This window comes from Clupea harengus, chromosome 15, assembly GCF_900700415.2.
Source record: "Clupea harengus chromosome 15, Ch_v2.0.2, whole genome shotgun sequence".
Taxonomy (NCBI): Eukaryota; Metazoa; Chordata; class Actinopteri; order Clupeiformes; family Clupeidae; genus Clupea; species Clupea harengus.
Window position 1 is genome coordinate 25,156,116 of NC_045166.1, and position 19,170 is coordinate 25,175,285.

At 42.9% G+C, this 19,170-nt stretch overlaps 2 protein-coding genes across 2 annotated transcripts in view; one reads left to right on the forward strand and one right to left on the reverse strand.

Moving 5' to 3' along the window:
* mboat2b (membrane bound O-acyltransferase domain containing 2b) overlaps positions 1 to 15,611 on the forward strand; it is a 39,565-nt gene extending 23,954 nt beyond the window's left edge. The window contains exons 4-13 of the mRNA XM_012820958.3: positions 8,389 to 8,484; positions 8,684 to 8,739; positions 10,538 to 10,592; positions 11,099 to 11,285; positions 11,529 to 11,721; positions 12,312 to 12,415; positions 12,739 to 12,803; positions 14,097 to 14,229; positions 14,470 to 14,621; positions 15,099 to 15,611. Of these exons, the coding sequence (XP_012676412.1) occupies positions 8,389 to 8,484; positions 8,684 to 8,739; positions 10,538 to 10,592; positions 11,099 to 11,285; positions 11,529 to 11,721; positions 12,312 to 12,415; positions 12,739 to 12,803; positions 14,097 to 14,229; positions 14,470 to 14,621; positions 15,099 to 15,357 (1,300 nt within the window). The 3' untranslated portion in view covers positions 15,358 to 15,611. The remainder of the gene's footprint in view (positions 1 to 8,388; positions 8,485 to 8,683; positions 8,740 to 10,537; positions 10,593 to 11,098; positions 11,286 to 11,528; positions 11,722 to 12,311; positions 12,416 to 12,738; positions 12,804 to 14,096; positions 14,230 to 14,469; positions 14,622 to 15,098) is intronic.
* Positions 15,612 to 17,206: 1,595 nt separating this feature from the next.
* LOC105894438 (glutathione peroxidase 1-like) lies at positions 17,207 to 18,516 on the reverse strand. The gene is made up of 2 exons (XM_012820957.3): positions 18,222 to 18,516; positions 17,207 to 17,982 (listed from the first exon to the last, which is right to left on the reverse strand). Exons 1-2 carry the CDS (start codon positions 18,444 to 18,446, stop codon positions 17,632 to 17,634), a joined length of 576 nt encoding a protein of 191 aa, XP_012676411.2. The 5' UTR covers positions 18,447 to 18,516; the 3' UTR covers positions 17,207 to 17,631.
* Positions 18,517 to 19,170: the final 654 nt, after the last annotated feature.

Sequence of the window (19,170 nt, forward strand, 5' to 3'; positions counted from 1 at the left end):
AACTGTAATAAGAGAGAGAGAGAGAGAGAGAGAGAGAGAGAGAGAGAGAGAGTAGAGATGAATAAGAAGAAGGGAGGGGGGAATGGAGGTAGACAGGGTGAGAAAGTAACAGACAGAGAGGCTGATGGAAGATGGAAACCAAAGCTGCAGTAATTATCATGGCATGGGGCGAGGGGGCGATGCAGTATCGGCTCTCCTCTCTCGTCCTCCATGGATGCAGTATCATGATACACTAGAGGCCCAAAAGACCAGTTTTGAGACCCTCTTTGTGGAGTTGTGTGAACAACTTCAGGCTGAAGTTTTGCTCTCTGGCATTAGTTAAGGTACTTTGTCACTATTACAAGATTGGGTAATACTTTATTTGGATAGTCCGCCTACAGAGACTTTACAGGTGGTTTGTTGAAATTCAAGTTCAGCCTTTCTAATTGTTTCGCTGAGCATCACCATCACCCAACCCCTAACCCTTACCTTAATGATAAATTGTAGTTTGTTTCAACAGACAGTTTGTTTATAATCTAAGCATTTGTACATAGTCTATAGTAAATAATGCCAAATATAGCAAATACAGTGTGACCCAAGATTGTTCTCCCACAACTGCCTCGGAGTTATATGACCATTAACATTATTGCATATCAATGTCTTTTGTAAAATTCTGTGGCCAGTTTTAGAAGTGTCAGGTGTGTTGGCATCCCGTCTTCACTGTCAGGAACACATGTGCAAGCATACACACACACACACACACATACATGCATGCACACACACATATTCACAATCCAAATGATTCTCATGCAAAGTCAGTAGGTTAAATAATGTCATAACTGGACACACAATATAGGTTTATTGGTTGTAACATCAAGTAACATCAAGACCCACACTTACTAACATTTAAAAAAAAACTAGGAAATCCATTGCAAAATACTACATCCTACGTTTTCAAAATCCTCCAGATCTTCGACTATCACAAGCCTCGATGCCGATTCATATTCCATATACTCTCTGGCTCCACCTGCCAGAGTCCAACACAAAGGTTCTCAAGAAGAACTGACAAGCCCCGGGATGATTCCATCCCATGTAGTGCACAACAGTCATTCCACGGCATTCCATTTTTTTCGTGTTCAGAATTGTCTAGATATTTGGATTGAAACAGGAGACATGTGGGAACATCGGAGGAACGGAGACCACATTCTGCCAACGCTGTTAGAGCTCTGCTTGTTCTGCGGCCTCTAACCCCAATCCTCAACCCTGCTGCTGGACAACAATGAAAAGATGCCGTGGTTTTGCACCCCCACGATCCTGACGTTTCCATCCTCAACAGAAACAGTACATCAAGGCTCAAAGAGTTAGTCGCCTACAGAAGACAGCTCACATGCATCTCAGACCACACATTCACTGTAACAGTCTTTCTTCGACGCTCGTCAAGAACACTATGGAGCAGAATCTGTGCCAATGTGATACTCCGATAAAGATTAGAGATGTTGAAATCTAACACCCGCAATCAAAGTAAGCCAATTTGCCATGGGCTTACGTCAGTATGAGCAAAATGGACCCGCAAGACCAACAAATACGTTTTTATCTGATAGATCCCATAAAGGGTACAAAAATAGAAAATAAGTTATCTGTAGATGGCGCTTTCTGCAACCTCTAAATATCAGTAATAGTAATAACAGTAGTAATAATAGTAACAGTAATAATACAAGTACAAACATTTAATAAAGAACCATTTCTCTTTTGGTCTCTATATTCCTGTTTAAAGCTTACACCTGTATGCTGCAGTATCTTAGGCCATCTGATGAACTTAGAGGACAGAACAATGAGTGTATTTATTTAAGAAAATGTGTCAAGAGGTATATTTCATGGTATGGCGTTTGCAGACACAGCTTTGCATTGAATTTAACATTTTCTAATTAAAAGGTGGGAGAGAAACTAGTTTGCCAGTGTTAGGGGCTACATTCATAGCTGTGCGTGTGACACAGGCACATCGAATTAGCCAAAGTTAATAAAACAATTATGTCTCAAGATGCGTAAGGGAAACTTCAGGATTTTTCAACCTGGACCCTAGTTTTAGATACTTCTGGGTCCAAACAAGGACAATTAACGATCGGAATTGGTCCAGTAGCCTATTGAGTTAGAACGTTAGAACGGCAACGACAAAACAGCTATACAATCTATCCCCGGGGGCATGCATCTGCGCCAAAGTAAACCGCTTTTTTCTGCCACTGACAGGCTCATAATGTCAAAGTGTCTGACTACATGGAAAGGATCCCTACAGAGAAAGACCTGTGTCTGTTTACCTTAATAACTGTAAAGAAACTGTAGAACATGACTGTCACAGAAACTAAAACTTTACAGTTATTGATAACCTGGGCCTTATCAGCAGCCCTGCCTTTTGGTCCACTGTAGTGGTGTAGAGATTGTGATGTCACTGCTGTAGTGGTGTAGAGATTGTGCTGTCACTGCTGTAGTGGTGTAGAGATTGTGCTGTCACTGCTGTAGTGGTGTAGACATTTGTATTCTAATAATGAATGTCCATGTAGGAGATGTAGGCCCACCAAACAAATGGGAAAGCTATAACCCCACCGTAGGCCTAGGCACCATTGAAAGCTATAACCCACCGTAGGCCTAAGCACCATTGAAAGCGCCTTATCAGCGCTGTCCACTCTCAGAATTTGACATCTGGATTTGAGTAATGGAGAGGACAGAGCTTAACATAAGCCTAACCATACATTGTATTTCAGTTTTCCTCTTCTAATAAGAGATCACTGATCATAGTTTTGGAATAAGTTACGCCTTAATGGAAAACAATTAATAAGATATTTTCCATATCAGAGGATTTTGTTTTGGGAATTGTTAGGGATGTCTGAGAGAAATGTGGTGATCGTTGATCACTGTTTTGGAACATTAAGCAACATTAAGCCGTTTCCAGTTAAGCGTTTTAGAATGTCCAGCAGATCAGAATGAGCATTCTATCTGAAGAACCGCAAAGCCCTGAGGTGCCTGTGTGAAGTCGACAAACTGATTACAATCCCATCTACTGTATATTACTTAAAGACATGAATATCTCCCAATGTCTCAGACCGAAAACAAGAATAAAACTGAATGAAACTAAACAGGCGGAACATGTTTGATTCCATGAAATCCACCTCTCAAGCACCTCAGGGCAGAGTCGTTTTTCTGAATTTCTGTTTTTCTGAATTAACAAGATAATAAACTCGTTAATTCAGAACAACAGAGCAAAACAAATTTTTTTCAAGTGAATGCATTACCTTTCCGTAGATTACAACCTAGCCTTGTCACCGAGACTGATATTGAATTAGGTGTAAAAGCACAGCAGCGGAGGAAGTAAGAATGCAGTTTTGTCTTCAAAACACTACTTGAGGAGGGTTTGGCCCGAGCCAATAAGCCCCCCATTTAAGGGCTACACTGCCCGCGGGGACACAGGTTCGATTCTGGCCTGCTGTCGTTTCCCGATCCTCACCTCTTCACTCCTCCTCACTTCCTGTCCAAAACACTTCACTGTCCTATCCAAATAAAGGCTAAAAAGCCCATAAATAAATCTTAAAAAAAACAAACACTTCTTGCCTTCTGGTTGTCTAGTGGCATGGTCTTGTCTGCCCAAAAGAAAAAGAAAAAAGTAAACTCGTCTCATGTGACAAAGTAGGCGGGGAGAATACGATGTGTTGAGTGAAACCGTCATGAAGTTCACAACTGATGTCTGGTCTTCCACAGGTGCAGCTGGACGCACTATCTGGCTAGAGTAAGACCCGAGTGGGAACTAGATAGATAGATAGATAGATAGATAGATAGATAGATAGATAGATAGATAGATAGATAGATAGATAGATAGATAGATAGATAGATAGATAGATAGATAGATAGATAGATAGATGGATACTTTATTAATCCCGAGGGAAATTTAGGTCATCCATAGTAGCTTATACACTTACTCACAGACATATACATACATAAGTCACATACACATAGGGGGGAACATATGTTAAGGCTGCTGACTGATGTGAACCCAGTAAGGGGTTTCTGCCTGACTGTGACTTTGGCTTCGCCATTAGTGCTCAGATGGTCTGGACCAGTAAATGAGACTGTTCTGGGATCATTATGATGGGGACTGTAAATAGCTTTTCGCCCCCTGCAAACCAAATTAAAATGAATTGTCAAATGAGTTTTGATTTCCTGTCATCTTCAAAGGACATGTATCTATGGGCCTATCAAAATGGTATTGCAGCATGGTGGGTAGATACCGGATGGATAGATGGCTGAATGTAATATATTCTAGCTGCTGAAATACATTTCAGTATTTATGGCCTGTGGAGAGTTTGCCTGAATTAGGTCAAAATATTACTCTCTGGAAGTAGATATAGAAATACATGGTGTTGTAGGAGATATTTGGGATTAACCCCAACAAGAACTAGTGTTAGTGTATGTAGTACATCAGTGCCTTTTCCATCTGAAAATGTTCTCAGTAAGAAAATATAAGCACAAAATAAATACTTAAAATGCCAGTTAATTCAAATCTAAAGAGACATGATGCTAGTTTGCTGGTAATTAGTGCTTTTCGAGGTACATCCAGGCTGTTCTATTTTGACTTATGTTGTAAATTGCTTTCATTAGTTTGTTAATCCCACTGGTTGCTTTTCCTCATAGGGACACGTTCTCCGTCTCCGTCTGTCTCTCACTCTCACTCAAGGTCAACATCTCCTGTCTGTTCGCTAATTTACAGTCACACCGCTGAAGTCGAGGAGAGTCATCCCTCGCAGGGACAACAGAGCTCTGTAAAACAGTACAATTATGCACAGGGTCAGCTAAATGTATGCAGACACCCAAAATAGGAGAAACTAAGGGTTTATACCATAACAGCATTAGACAGTTTCCCCATGTGAGCCCAGACGTATGTGATTAAATACATGAATGGCAAAGCAAAACCGCAGCCCGACCTCAGACGCAAATGTACAGACAAGGGTCACCGCGTTATTAATATGGATGCGGTGACAATCCTTGAGGATGTGTTGATGGATTAAGTACCGATTAAGTAGACTGGAAGTCAAATACACATCAGAAGATCTGAAGAAGCTAAATCTCCGGATCCCGGACCCGACCAACAAATTATTCAGGAGCTCACGGCGGTTGACGTCAGCCACAAGATGCCTGATTTCAACAGTCGGTGTGTTCATTGCTGTCTGCATGGAAGATTCGATACCCAAATACCCACAACAGTTCCCGCAAGCTTCTATCCAAGCGTGTCAATGAAATCTCTGAGCTCATGAAGCGGTGTGAGGTTTATGTGGATGCTATAGCGAGGGATGAGTGGGTGTCGAATGGGGAACAGGAATAGGCAGGTTTATGGGACACCAGAGGGTGGAGAGAGGGCTTATGAGAAGAGGTGAGATGAAAGGAAGGGAATATCCTGGGTCATTTTAAGAAGATTCTTGGACCAATCAAGCTAGCCGACCAGAATGACCTTCATGATGTCTATGTTATTGGTCTTAACTTGGCAGACACTCTGCAGAAGAGGACTTATATTGTTAATATGATTGACAATATGATAAAGCCTTGATTCACTTAGGGTGTATTACTACTTTCAGCAATGATTTCAGTATTCGTTTTCTATTATCTATGATTATCATTTACAACTGATTCACTGCACTGGTGTTACTGACTTCATGATGTTCAATATTTTTTGTTTTGTTTGTTTGTTTGTCAGTCATCTTTATAAATGTATTTTCCATTATACATTTATGTTATTCATTATCTTAGTTGAATCTTGAGTAGTCATTTTTAGTATTATTACTTGTGTATGATGTGATTATGTCCACTTGCTCCTGTTGAAATTGTTAATGGTGTATTAACACAATATGTAAAATCTATTTAATTTGCTACCTTTGTAGCCTATCATTGGGTTCGTTGTACATTCACATTACTGAAAATGAAAAATCAATACAAGATTGGCTGTCAGTGTCTGATACCACGCGAGCTGTATCAAGTGACAATGGATGTCTGTGGCCAGAGCATATTGCCTGAACTTAAACTACACATGTGTTATGAACAGGATGACAGTTGTTCTTGGTTGTAAATATTGTGAAAAGTTGCATGGATAAATGTGTAGCCCATAAGTCAAAGTTAATCAGCACTTATTCGAAAAAGTTTATTCGCACAGTCAAATGATTTTTTTAGACCCTAGTGAATGGGATATGTGGCCCTAGTGAATGGGATATGTGGCCCTAGTGAATGGGATGTGTGGCCCTAGTGAATGGGATGTGTGGCCCTAGTGAATGGGATATGTGGCCCTAGTGAATGGGATATGTGGCCCTAGTGAATGGGATATGTGGTTTAGACCCTAGTGAATGGGATATGTGGTTTAGGCCCTAGTGAATGGGATATGTGGTTTAGGCCCTAGTGAATGGGATATGTGGCCCTAGTGAATGGGATATGTGGCCCTAGTGAATGGGATATGTGGCCCTAGTGAATGGGATATGTGGCTTAGGCCCTAGTGAATGGGATATGTGGTTTAGGCCCTAGTGAATGGGATATGTGGCTTAGGCCCTAGTGAATGGGATATGTGGCCCTAGTGAATGGGATATGTGGCTTAGGCCCTAGTAAATGGGATATGTGGCCCTAGTGAATGGGATATGTGGTTTAGGCCCTAGTGAATGGGATATGTGGCTTAGGCCCTAGTGAATGGGATATGTGGCCCTAGTGAATGGGATATGTGGCTTAGGCCCTAGTGAATGGGATATGTGGTTTAGGCCCTAGTGAATGGGATATGTGGTTTAGGCCCTAGTGAATGGGATATGTGGTTTAGGCCCTAGTGAATGGGATATGTGGTTTAGGCCCTAGTGAATGGGATATGTGGTTTAGGCCCTAGTGAATGGGATATGTGGTTTAGACCCTAGTGAATGGGATATGTGGCCCTAGTGAATGGGATATGTGGCCCTAGTGAATGGGATATGTGGCTTAGGCCCTAGTAAATGGGATATGTGGCCCTAGTGAATGGGATATGTGGTTTAGGCCCTAGTGAATGGGATATGTGGCCCTAGTGAATGGGATATGTGGCCCTAGTGAATGGGATATGTGGTTTAGGCCCTAGTGAATGGGATATGTGGTTTAGACCCTAGTGAATGGGATATGTGGTTTAGGCCCTAGTGAATGGGATATGTGGCTTAGGCCCTAGTGAATGGGATATGTGGCTTAGGCCCTAGTGAATGGGATATGTGGCCCTAGTGAATGGGATATGTGGTTTAGGCCCTAGTGAATGGGATATGTGGTTTAGGCCCTAGTGAATGGGATATGTGGCTTAGACCCTAGTGAATGGGATATGTGGCTTAGGCCCTAGTGAATGGGATATGTGGCCCTAGTGAATGAGATATGTGGCCCTAGTGAATGGGATATGTGGCTTAGGCCCTAGTGAATGGGATATGTGGCCCTAGTGAATGGGATATGTGGCCCTAGTGAATGGGATATGTGGCCCTAGTGAATGGGATATGTGGTTTAGGCCCTAGTGAATGGGATATGTGGCTTAGGCCCTAGTGAATGGGATATGTGGCCCTAGTGAATGGGATATGTGGCTTAGACCCTAGTGAATGGGATATGTGGCCCTAGTGAATGGGATATGTGGTTTAGGCCCTAGTGAATGGGATATGTGGCTTAGGCCCTAGTGAATGGGATATGTGGTTTAGGCCCTAGTGAATGGGATATGTGGCTTAGGCCCTAGTGAATGGGATATGTGGTTTAGGCCCTAGTGAATGGGATATGTGGTTTAGGCCCTAGTGAATGGGATATGTGGTTTAGACCCTAGTGAATGGGATATGTGGTTTAGGCCCTAGTGAATGGGATATGTGGTTTAGGCCCTAGTGAATGGGATATGTGGCCCTAGTGAATGGGATATGTGGTTTAGGCCCTAGTGAATGGGATATGTGGCTTATTGTGGTGGAGATCAGTGTCTGTATGCTTATTACCTCTCAGAAGGAGTAGCGATAGTTTGGACTAGCTGTGGTCAGATAAGCCTCATTGGATGAAGCATAGATATACTGTAGATAGATGATCTATTATCCTAGATCAGTGTTACATTCAGAACCTTGTTTCAGCAATGCCAGAGAAGTCATGGATTCAGATCTGGGGAAGTATATTCCTATTAAGAGTATGCAGATGCTTCTGATGGAAGTGGATTTAGATTAAAGTCATCTGGTAAATGTCAAAGATAATGAATTGTGTTGCTACTGCTACTGCTACTGCTACTAACAGATAATTGTTACTTATGAACAGGAATGTTTTTCCCTCACATGCTGTTTGGGTTCTCAACCTCATTTTAGGAGTTTGTGTCTGTTTTGGATGACAGGTGAATGAAACCACATTAAAGATACCTAAACTCTGTGTTCTCAGATACTGTTTGGTGGTTGCCCTGGGCTACCTCAGCTTCTGCCAGATCACACGTGTTTATGTCTTTGATTATGGGATGTACTCGGCAGACTTCACAGGGTAGGACTTTTTTTGCACTTGTGTGTCTGTGTCAGTAGGGGAGAGAGAGAGCATTGTGTGTTTATATGTTTGTGCTTGTTATATGGGGATAACTGAATGGGCATGTTGGTTGTGTCTGCCTGTTATCATACCCTTGTATTATAAACACACATTCATACCTGCTTATCCCTTTACCTGCCTTCCTTGCTTTCTTTCTCAGACCCATGATGGTCATCACACAGAAGATCACAAGTCTGGCATTTGAGATCCATGATGGTAAGCTGGAATCACATCCATACTTGTCAGATTGAGTGGAGGAGTGTTGTCCTCGGTTGGCTGCTTAATTGAGGTTCCTTAACTGCTAAGGCTGATCTGTCACAGAATCTCACTTCTTCCCTTCCTCTAGGGGTATACTCCGCTTCCGTGCACCCACCATGCAATCTGACTAGCTAACAAGATAGGGATGAAACAAATGACCAAGGTTGCCAACTCTAACGCTTTTGGCATGAGACATGCTTAAACGACCTGTTTCATGCTAGCATGATAAAGAAAAAAACATTCACTTCAATATATCTCACAACTGGTTTGGTCAATCTCACCAACTCTCACGCCAAGTCTGCCTGCAACTCTGAGTTACTGTCAAAGCTATCGTTTTAGAAATTCACAAGTTAAGTTATTGGGCATTTAAGTGGCTAATTATCATGTCGCTACCATGCTAGTTAGCCTGTCAAAAGCTGTTGAGATGTCCTAGCCAATCCACTGAACAGCGAGGCTAAAACCACACAATTCAACTGGTTCTGTATAATAATTAACTGGTAATTTACTGGTGACAGTCTGAACATCCAAATTGGAAATGACTTTCAATTGTTATCTGTATGAGCTAAGATGACTTCATATCCTTGTAGTACTTATTTTCCTATAGCAAGAATCAAATCACAAACTATTTGAAATGCACCATTTTACATCAGGGTAGTAATCCTAGCAGTGTGTTGTGCTGTGTGACTGTGTTTGTTGGTTGTTTGGGTGTGGGTCATTATAACACTGTCTGTCTGGCATGGCCCTTCTCCAAGAGCATTAACTGAAACGTGAGATGATTACGATCCTAATCTCACTATCAGCATAATGGCCTCCATAAACATTAAGGAATTATTTCACTCATTTATCCCTTCCAACCCATTTACACACAAGCACATACACACACACACACACACACACAAACAAACAAACACACACACACACACACACACACACACACACACACACACACACAAGCCCCACACACACACATCCATACACACATGCACAAAAAGACACAAATGCAATCCATGCCAACTTGAATTACATAAGATATAGACTTGGATACAATGCTTGGATACACACATTCGTGAATTCAAAAGTAGTATACTCTTCCAGCATACTCACTCACAGACACACAGGGAGACATGCATGCACACACATAAGCACATTCACACACATTCAAGGATGCACATATAATTAGACGTTGGGGCTCTCTAAGGGTGTTGAATGAAAGGCTGTATCATGCAGTGGTTGGATGTGAATATCCATAGAGGACATCTTTTTGTGCCCTATCGTCAGATTTGTCACCTCGGCTGGGGGTTCATGAATGTCTTTGGTTTATGGCTGTGTCACTGACCAGCTTGCACTACCTGTATAGAGAAAGCTCAATAAAAGTTTTTATGCCAAATGAGAGTTTTGCACTGAGAGTTTTCGTTATCATGTTTAGTGCCAGAACAACAACCTTAAATATATGGGAGCAATATTTCCCACACTTAAGCTCTCTAACCTTGTTGAAAAACATAATGCTGTCTTTCTTACTTAGGTTATGTTATACAAATAGACTGCTGGATTGGGTTTTAGTAAAAACCTCGAAAAGCCTTGGGCACCACAGACACAGAAACACCACCTGCCTTCTTCTGTTTTTCTGTCTTTCATGCATCTCCACCCATTTCCCAGACGCTTCCCGAGACCGTAGTGTGAAAAAAAGTCTTTGAATTTTCTGGGAGCCTGAATGACACCTTCCCCTGTCTATCTTCTCTTCCTTATCTGTCCATAGGGATGGCACGCAAAGAGGAGCAGCTCACCCCAAGTCAGAAAGTGCTGGCTATCAGGTAGAGATAAAGGAAGTAGTCACTAGTGTGCTGTCAGAGTAAATTAAATTGGGTTGTGTGGGCATTGCCATGATGTATTCGAATAGGTTTCAGAATGTTCCTCGGTGTTCCTAATGTTTAATTTCTTAAAGATATCCTAACACTTGTGGTGTTTTATGAAGATGCTCGCCTGATAGAATCGGGATCTATTATCCGAAAATACAGCTACCATTATATTCATATTTTCTTTTGTGTACAATAAAAACATTCAGTCCTTGAAGATGTTAGTATCGAATAATCAGAGCAATGTACTTTATTGTAGTCAAAATCTGTAATCCAAATCTGTAACACTTCTGGGAAAGTGCAGCCCTAATGTTCCATCCCAAACTTTCACTGGGGCGCTTAGGCATTGTTCCCAGAACATTCCCAGAACATTCCCGATCGCCTGGGCTCAGTTGGAACCCATTAGTTTACTGCTGAAGGAGCTGTGTGTGTGTGTGTGTGTGTTGCCCTCTGCCTCTCTGCAGGAGAATGCCCAGCCTGCTGGAGTACTTCAGCTACAACTGTAACTTCATGGGGATCCTGGCTGGCCCCACCTGCTCCTACAATGACTACATCGCCTTCATTGAGGGAACACCCTACCGACACCGAGAGCTGGAAGGCAGCCGAAAAACAAACCACGAGAAAAGCAGGCAGGCAGACCCTTCACCAAATGTAAGGCGGATTTATCAAACCTGCTCTAAAAATGAATGCGCATTTAAGTATGTCTGTCTGTGTATGTGGGGGGGGGGCTTTGTTTCTTTACTGCTTAATGCTCACAGTAGATTGACAGACAATGCCCTCCTGCATGTAACAGTTCTAAAAGTGGAAAACACACTTTGCTCACTCCTAGGGCAAACATAAGTTTATTCCTCCAGCCCTGTTATACCTTGCGCCCTCTGCCCTCTGCATCTGCAGATGGTGGTGGCTCGTAAGCTGGCCACGAGCTGCATCTCCCTGCTGGTCTTCCTGTCCGTGTGTAAAGTGTTTCCCGTGGAGCGAAACATCGACGACCACTTTATTGCCAACACGCCCTTCTACGCGCAGGTGGTCTACCTCTACCTGTCCATGCTGACCACCCGGCCCAAGTACTACTTTGTGTGGACTCTGGGTGCGTCTCTCTCTCTCTGTCTCTCTCCCTCTCTTTCTGTCTCTCTTCTCTGACACTTTGCCTGTCTCACTCTCTCCGTGTCACTCCTCCTTCCTGTCTTTATCCCTCTTTTTCTCATATATGCATATATAATGACAATTCCTGTGAAATGGAATAATGCTGTGCTGCTCTCATCTGGAGAAAAAGGGTACTGCCACTGACGAGCATCAAGATCAGTCACAGCAATATGATACCAGTTCTTATAGTATTTGTATTGATGTATTTCAAAGAGAGCTTCATTAATCAAAGTAGCCCTTGAGGTTTTCAGTCACATGTTACACATTGTTCTCTGTTTATAAACTCAATAAAAATGGAAAGGTCAGGCAAACGGACAAAAGACGTTGAGCCTGAACAGCTTTGCAGCTGAAACTATTCTAAACTTCTCCTCAAACTAAACCTCCAAGCTGGCACTTCTGCACTAAAAGTATTACAGCAAAGATGAGGCATTTACTTCTAACAGACCTTGTGCCAGACAAACGTATTACAGAAGACATGTCTGAGAAAAAAAGGCATGCTTTACTGTTGACGTCCCTGTTACTGTTGTTGTCCAGCTGATGCCATCAACAATGCTGCCGGCTTCGGCTTCAATGGCTACAGAAGCGACGGCTCGGCCCGCTGGGACCTCATCTCCAACCTGAGGATACCCAACATTGAGGTCAGTCAGTCTCTTCACATAAACAGCCCATCATTAGACAACCAATAGATTCTAAAAATCATGCTGAATTAATTTATCTGATGAGATTTATCCTGTTACACAGATCAATTTCAGTATTTTGAAGTACAGTTTCAGGTTAATTGTAGCTGGTAAGGCCATAGGAATACAATTACAAAACCATGCGGACAAATAATGTATAATAATAAATACTGATAATGCATGCAGTAAATGTGAAACTGTAAAAGCAAACCTGAACATGGTAATAACGTCATTTCAGTAAAGTGTGGTGTGGCTTTCCAAATCCCATTCACTTTTTTCTTCAGCTTGCCACAAGTTTCAAAATGTTCTTGGACAACTGGAACATCCAGACAGCACACTGGCTTAAAAGGTAAAGCAGTGGTGAAGACGACGCTGCATATTGACATGACTGTGAAAATAACTGTTGAAAATGACATATGGAGGGGCCTTCTGTGCTCCGAGGCATGAGACACTTACTTTTTAAGTGTAATCACCAAGAATCCATGCTTACTTAATAGCGAGCGTGACCCAAATAATATGCAGATACGCCTCAGTAGAAATGCCATGGGGCGGTCTTGGACTCCTCTGTGGAACCTGGTGCCATCTAGGGGTGGGGTGAACACATTGCAAGTCATCAACTGCGCAGGCAACTTAGGCCTATTAACTCAGCTGTTGAGCATTCGTTTGTGTTTGATTTCCATTTTGAGAGAGAGTAAGTGTGTGTGTGGGGAGATGATTTGAGATGGAGATAGAGAGAGAGAGAGAGAGCATAAGGGAGAGATCACCCGACCAGTGCTGTTTTTGGGGGGTGTTATGAGAAAGAGAGAGAAAGCGAGAGAGAGAGAGAGAGAAAGAAAGAGCAGGAGAGAGAGAGAGAGAGAGATCACCAGACTGTTGTGCTGTTTTTAGGGTGTGTTATGAGAGAGAGAGAGAGAGAGAGAGAGAGAGAGAGAGAGAGAGAGAGAGAGATCACCAGACTGTTGTGCTGTTTTTAGGGTGTGTTTTGAGAGAGAGAGAGAGAGAGAGAGAGAGAGAGAGGGCATAAGGGAGAGATCACCAGACTATTGTGCTGTTTTTAGGGTGTGTTATGAGAGAGAGAGAGAGAGAGAGAGAGAGAGATCACCAGACTGTTGTGCTGTTTTTAGGGTGTGTTATGAGAGAGAGAGAGAGAGAGAGAGAGAGAGAGAGAGAGAGAGAGAGAGAGAGAGAGATCACCAGACTGTTGTGCTGTTTTTAGGGTGTGTTATGAGAGAGAGCGAGAGAGAGAGAGAGAGAGAGAGAGAGAGATCACCAGACTGTTGGGCTGTTTTTAGGGTGTGTTATGAGCGAGAGAGAGAGAGAGCGAGAGAGAGAGAGAGAGAGAGAGAGAGAGAGAGAGAGAGAGAGAGAGATCACCAGACTGTTGGGCTGTTTTTAGGGTGTGTTATGAGCGAGAGAGAGAGAGAGAGAGAGAGGGCATAAGGGAGAGATCACCAGACTGCTGTGCTGTTTTTAGGGTGTGTTATGAGCGAGAGAGAGAGAGAGAGAGAGAGAGAGAGAGAGAGAGAGAGATCACCAGACTGTTGGGCTGTTTTTAGGGTGTGTTATGAGCGAGAGAGAGAGAGAGAGAGAGAGAGAGAGAGAGAGAGAGAGAGACATCACCAGACTGTTGGGCTGTTTTCAGGGTGTGTTATGAGCGCTGTCCCTACCATCCCACCGCCGCCACTTTCCTGCTGTCGGCCATGTGGCACGGAGCCTATCCAGGATACTACCTCACCTTCCTCACCGGCATAGTGGTCACACTTGCAGCCCGTGCAGTAAGTCCACAAACACACACCACACACACACACACACACACACGGTGGCACAACATGTGTGGCATCTGTGGCATGCTATGCTTTTCAATGGCATAATTAAGTGTTACGTTTGTCATATGTCAAACATGTCATATAATGTCATATACGTATGTCATATAATGTCCCTCTTAGAAGTAATATGAGTAATGATCAATGATCAGAATGATATCAGAAGTCCTCCTGATGTTTGCTCTTCCACAGGTGAGGCACAACATACGGCCTCACTTCTTGAGTACACCTTCAGACAAGCTGGTGTATGACATCATCACGTGGGCAGGGACTCAGATCGCCATCTGCTACACCGTGGTGCCCTTCGTTCTGTTGTCAGTGGGGCCTTCCCTCAAGTTTTACAGGTGAGGGGGACTCGCACTCAAACACACTACCTGTCAGGTGACAGTCAAATACACACTCACCACACACACACACACCAAGGTAATTCACCTTTCACCTGACGACAGGTGAGAGACCACAGCCACAACCACCTCACTGTCCTAAGTTAACACACATTCACTTGACATCTACAAGTCAAAGACAAAACATGGCACAAACTACAGGTGAGAGTTTGCCAACAGAATCATCTGCCTTAAAATGGAAAACTACAACCAATGCAAACTCTCACCTAACAAAGGGGCGAGAGCCTACAAACATGCAAACCTGCATGCAAAGGGCGACGCTTTTTTTTGTTCCTTTTTGCTGCCGAGTCTTAAAGCAGCTATCCCTGTCCTCCTCTACTGCTTCCCTTTCCCTAACCTCTGCCACACAACTGTTCCTCACTTCTCAGCACATCCTCTCTTTCTCTCCCCCCCGTGCTTCTGTCTCGGCGTCCACAGGTCCTGGTACTTCTCCGTCCACATTGCCTGCGTGCTAATAGCCCTGGCGCTGCCGGTTAAACCTCGACACCTGAGGACGACGGAGCAACAGCGCTCAGGCAGGCAGACGCAACTTCGGCAGCATGGCATGAGCAGCCGCCAGGACCACCACCACAGACACCAACACCAACACCACCACCACGATAATCACCATCAGCAACACCAGCACCCCTCACTGGCCGCTGACAGCAACTGCATCCAGAAAGACAAAACATCATGAAGATTACTTGGGGGCAAACACATAGACTATTTCCCCTATATGCCCCCTTGTACTGTACTGTCCTTGAAACAGAGATGGGGGGAATAGACAGAGAAAAAGAGAAAGATAGAGAGAGGGAGGGAGTTTGGACTACTGGACTGATGCTAATGCTGAACTCACACACATACACACACACACACTCACAGCAAATGTAAACACTTTTTTGGACTATTTCATTTTTCTTTCCTGAGTAAGGTTTGACTCCGTTTGCCTGAGAAAAAAATAAGTTTCTATTGACTGTCCAGTTACCTGAGGGATATAAGCTTGGACTATCGTCAGTGCCATACAAATATTGCCAGTGTACAGCATTTTGCAAAGCTGCCTTGAGGTCCCTTAGTGTGTCAACAAGTTTTTGGTTCTAGTCAGAATTACATGGTTTGTGGATTGTCAAAATTTCACCAACTTACAGAAAGCTGGCAAAAAACCATGAGTGTATTTGAGGACATTTAACATGTTAGGTTGGCTATATGGGGGCTGATAATATATACATATTACTATCGAGATGGTAATGATGAGTGTTTGTGTCTGTTTGTGTGTGTGTGTGTATGTGTGTGTAAGTGTGTGTGTAAGTGTGTGTGCGTAAGTCTGTGTGTGTAATGTGAAGAGAAGGTTGGGGGTTGAGGTGCTTATAGGTCTTCTCCACCTGGTTCTGCTGAGTAGAGTTGTTCAAAGTTTCTACCAATGTTGTGGTTAGTCTAAATCCGTCCACACAGAGGTAAACATGAGGGACTGAACTAGTTGTGAATCAAATGTCAGCTAGATTTTTTTGGGGGGATCGGCATGGTGTCTTTTCTCTTTTCTTCTCGTCAGCCAAAAGGATTTCATTCACGTGTGAACTTGCAAAACAGCAATGTTCACGGCAATGATGCCTCTATCTGTAGTGTACAATATGGCCTGTTACTGTCTTATGTGTTTGATTTTACGTTACGTTTACCACAAACTGTATTTTTGATTAACCGCCGGCGTTTCTCACACTTTGTAATGTCTTTGTAAAAGGCATAATCTGTTCATTTCAACACAGTCGCGATGGTCCATCACACTGGGTGGATCTTCTGCCTCCATTCCATTGAACAAGCATCGGGAGTACAAAATGTCATTGATGTAATTCTACTATGTGGTGGCTGTTGAGCAAATTCAGAGCTATCCTGGAATTAGCCGTGTGGTTGGTCATGACCAAGTCTGATAGTGGTTTTGCACACGTAGAAGAGACGAGACTCTGGAGTTACGCGACTAATGTTCCTGTTCTATGACTATAAGCCACATGAGACATCTAAGACATGTTTCAGCAAGTGTTATGGGTCAACGAATTTTTAAATTCCAGTCAACTTTTAGCCGTTCTGGTGACACTTTCATGTGAGAAACTTGGAAGGTTTCTCGTTTTTGTATTATATGATGTAATTAAAAAGGATTTTTGCAACATGACTTTTTGATGTGTTTCTCCTCGACTGTGGTGCTAACTGTTCGAAGAGCTCTGGAAAAGCACTCCCTTAAACTCTTTAGGTTTGGAGCCTGGGGGCTTTAGGTTTTGGGGTCATGAGATCTAGTTTAGATCTAGTAGATTTCTAGTCATGAGATACGAGTACGTTCAGCGAAATTATTCCAATATTCATAAAAATATTCTTGGTGAGCAGCTGAATAAATATTCTTAATATTATTCTTAATAATTATTCAGGTACTGAGCATTTAAACACAAATAACCAATGAGGTTGGACATCCAGACTTCAGTTTACAAATGACTGACTACTTGTGCTCTCATAGATTTGCTAATAAAGATGTCCAGAGATTCAATATACATTTTTACACAAAATAATACGAAGCACTCCCATTTATTGGAAAATGAAAAGTGTAGTGCAACAACAAAAAAATGCAACCAACTCCACAAAAACAAAAACAAGCCACTGTAGCAGAAAGGAGGCCATTACAATTCAATCCCATCAAGCACACCTCTCACAATGATTTCGAGGAGTGCCATCATTCAGTAAACATGCCGCCTCTGCTGCAGTACCCATTCCGGTAGAGTTCAGGCATAATACTGCACCGGCATTCTGTTGGCAGCTCAAACAGGCAGATATGTCAAGGAAAGATACCGTAGACTGCTGGGTGGGGTTGGGGAGGGAGGTTAATCAAGGACACACAAGCGATCCACACCAAGACACGCTGAGCCCTATCACCTCCTCCAGGGGGCTGGACTCACTATCTGGGCGGGAGCGGTGAGCCTTATGGCAGGGGTGTGGATTAACCGGCCCTGCCGAGGAGCTCCTTGATGTCGGCCTCGAGATCTTTGGTGAGGAACCTGCGGCTGTAGCGCCGGGAGGGCTCTCCGTCGCGGCCGACCAGGAACTTCTCGAAGTTCCAAGCCACGTCAGTGCGGGAGACGGGACTCCAGATGATGTTCTTTGGGTCGGTCATGAGGGGGGTGGGGTCGTCACGAGGGACTGAGAGCCTCTCCCTCAGGAAGGTGAACAGAGGGTGGGCGTCCTGGCCGTTGACATCAGTCTTCTCCAGGAGGGTGATTTTGGGCTCGAAGCCCTTGCCTGGCCTGACGTACTTCAGACAATTCAGGATCTCGTCGTTGTTGCCATTCTCCTGGTTTGGAGAGATAAGGCATTTAACCCCGTTAACACTTAAACATAATAATAACAATAATAATAAAAATAAGTATTTTTACTGTACATGTTAATATACTTAACTATTGCTGAAAAATGTGTAGTTTATTTTACTGATAGAAAAATAGAGAATTACAGTAACAAACACTCACACATTTATACCTACGCATAAAGATTTAACTATTTACATATTTAACTGACGGTCAGAGTTCTACGCACCTGATGCCCAAACTGATTGCAGGGAACCCCCAGAACAACAAGCCCCTCAGCGGCGTACCGTGAGTGGAGGTCGTTCATCTGAGTGTAGTCCCTGATAGTTGTCCCTCAAAGAGAAGCCACGTTCTCAATGAGAACAACTTTCCCTTTGAGAGAGGAAAATTTGAAGGGTTCCCCCGACAACAGTTTCGCAGAAAGGTCGTAAAACTTCTTAATGTTGCCTGCCATGTTCACAACAATCAGTTCCCAGCAAACTCTACAGCTTGCAGTCTATGACTCTAATGACCTATTATGCTGAATTCAGGGACAGTCTTGACAATGTAGATCTGGGTGGGCGGCCCATTTGAGAGGCATGTCTGAGATGATAAGACAAGTCTGAGGAGCAAGCCAAAGCAAGCCAAATGTGTTATAGTGTTATAGTGAAAGTCAAAGGTTAAAAAAAAAAAAACACCCTGTACTGTGGTTTACTGAACAAAAAACATTATAACAGCTTTGTTGGGATGTACTGCAATTTCCTTGACATCTTTCCTGTATAATGATGAAATTATTAAAATATAAAATGAATAAAAAACTTTAAGGATTAGCATAAGTGTTACATTTACCTGCTCTGATGTAACAGAGAAACTAAACTGGTACAGCCTATATTTAGTGACTCAACATGTAAACAAAATGGTCGATTCATAGCGATTACTGCGTGATGGTGAACATAACAATTGCTAATAGTTGTCAGATTGGTTATTTCAGACACCTTTAATATGAATTCAAATACATTTTAAGGATAATGCACAGAATATTTTTGAGGAATTTGAGATGGTTGACTGGAGGATTTAGCCGATTCATCTCTGTTCTCTGAGCATTTCTTCTGTTTTGTAAATTTTTCAATACATTTTAAGTGTTGAGCATGTATCTTGAACTTGAGCTTTCTGATAATGAGCTCAATTTATGACGATGC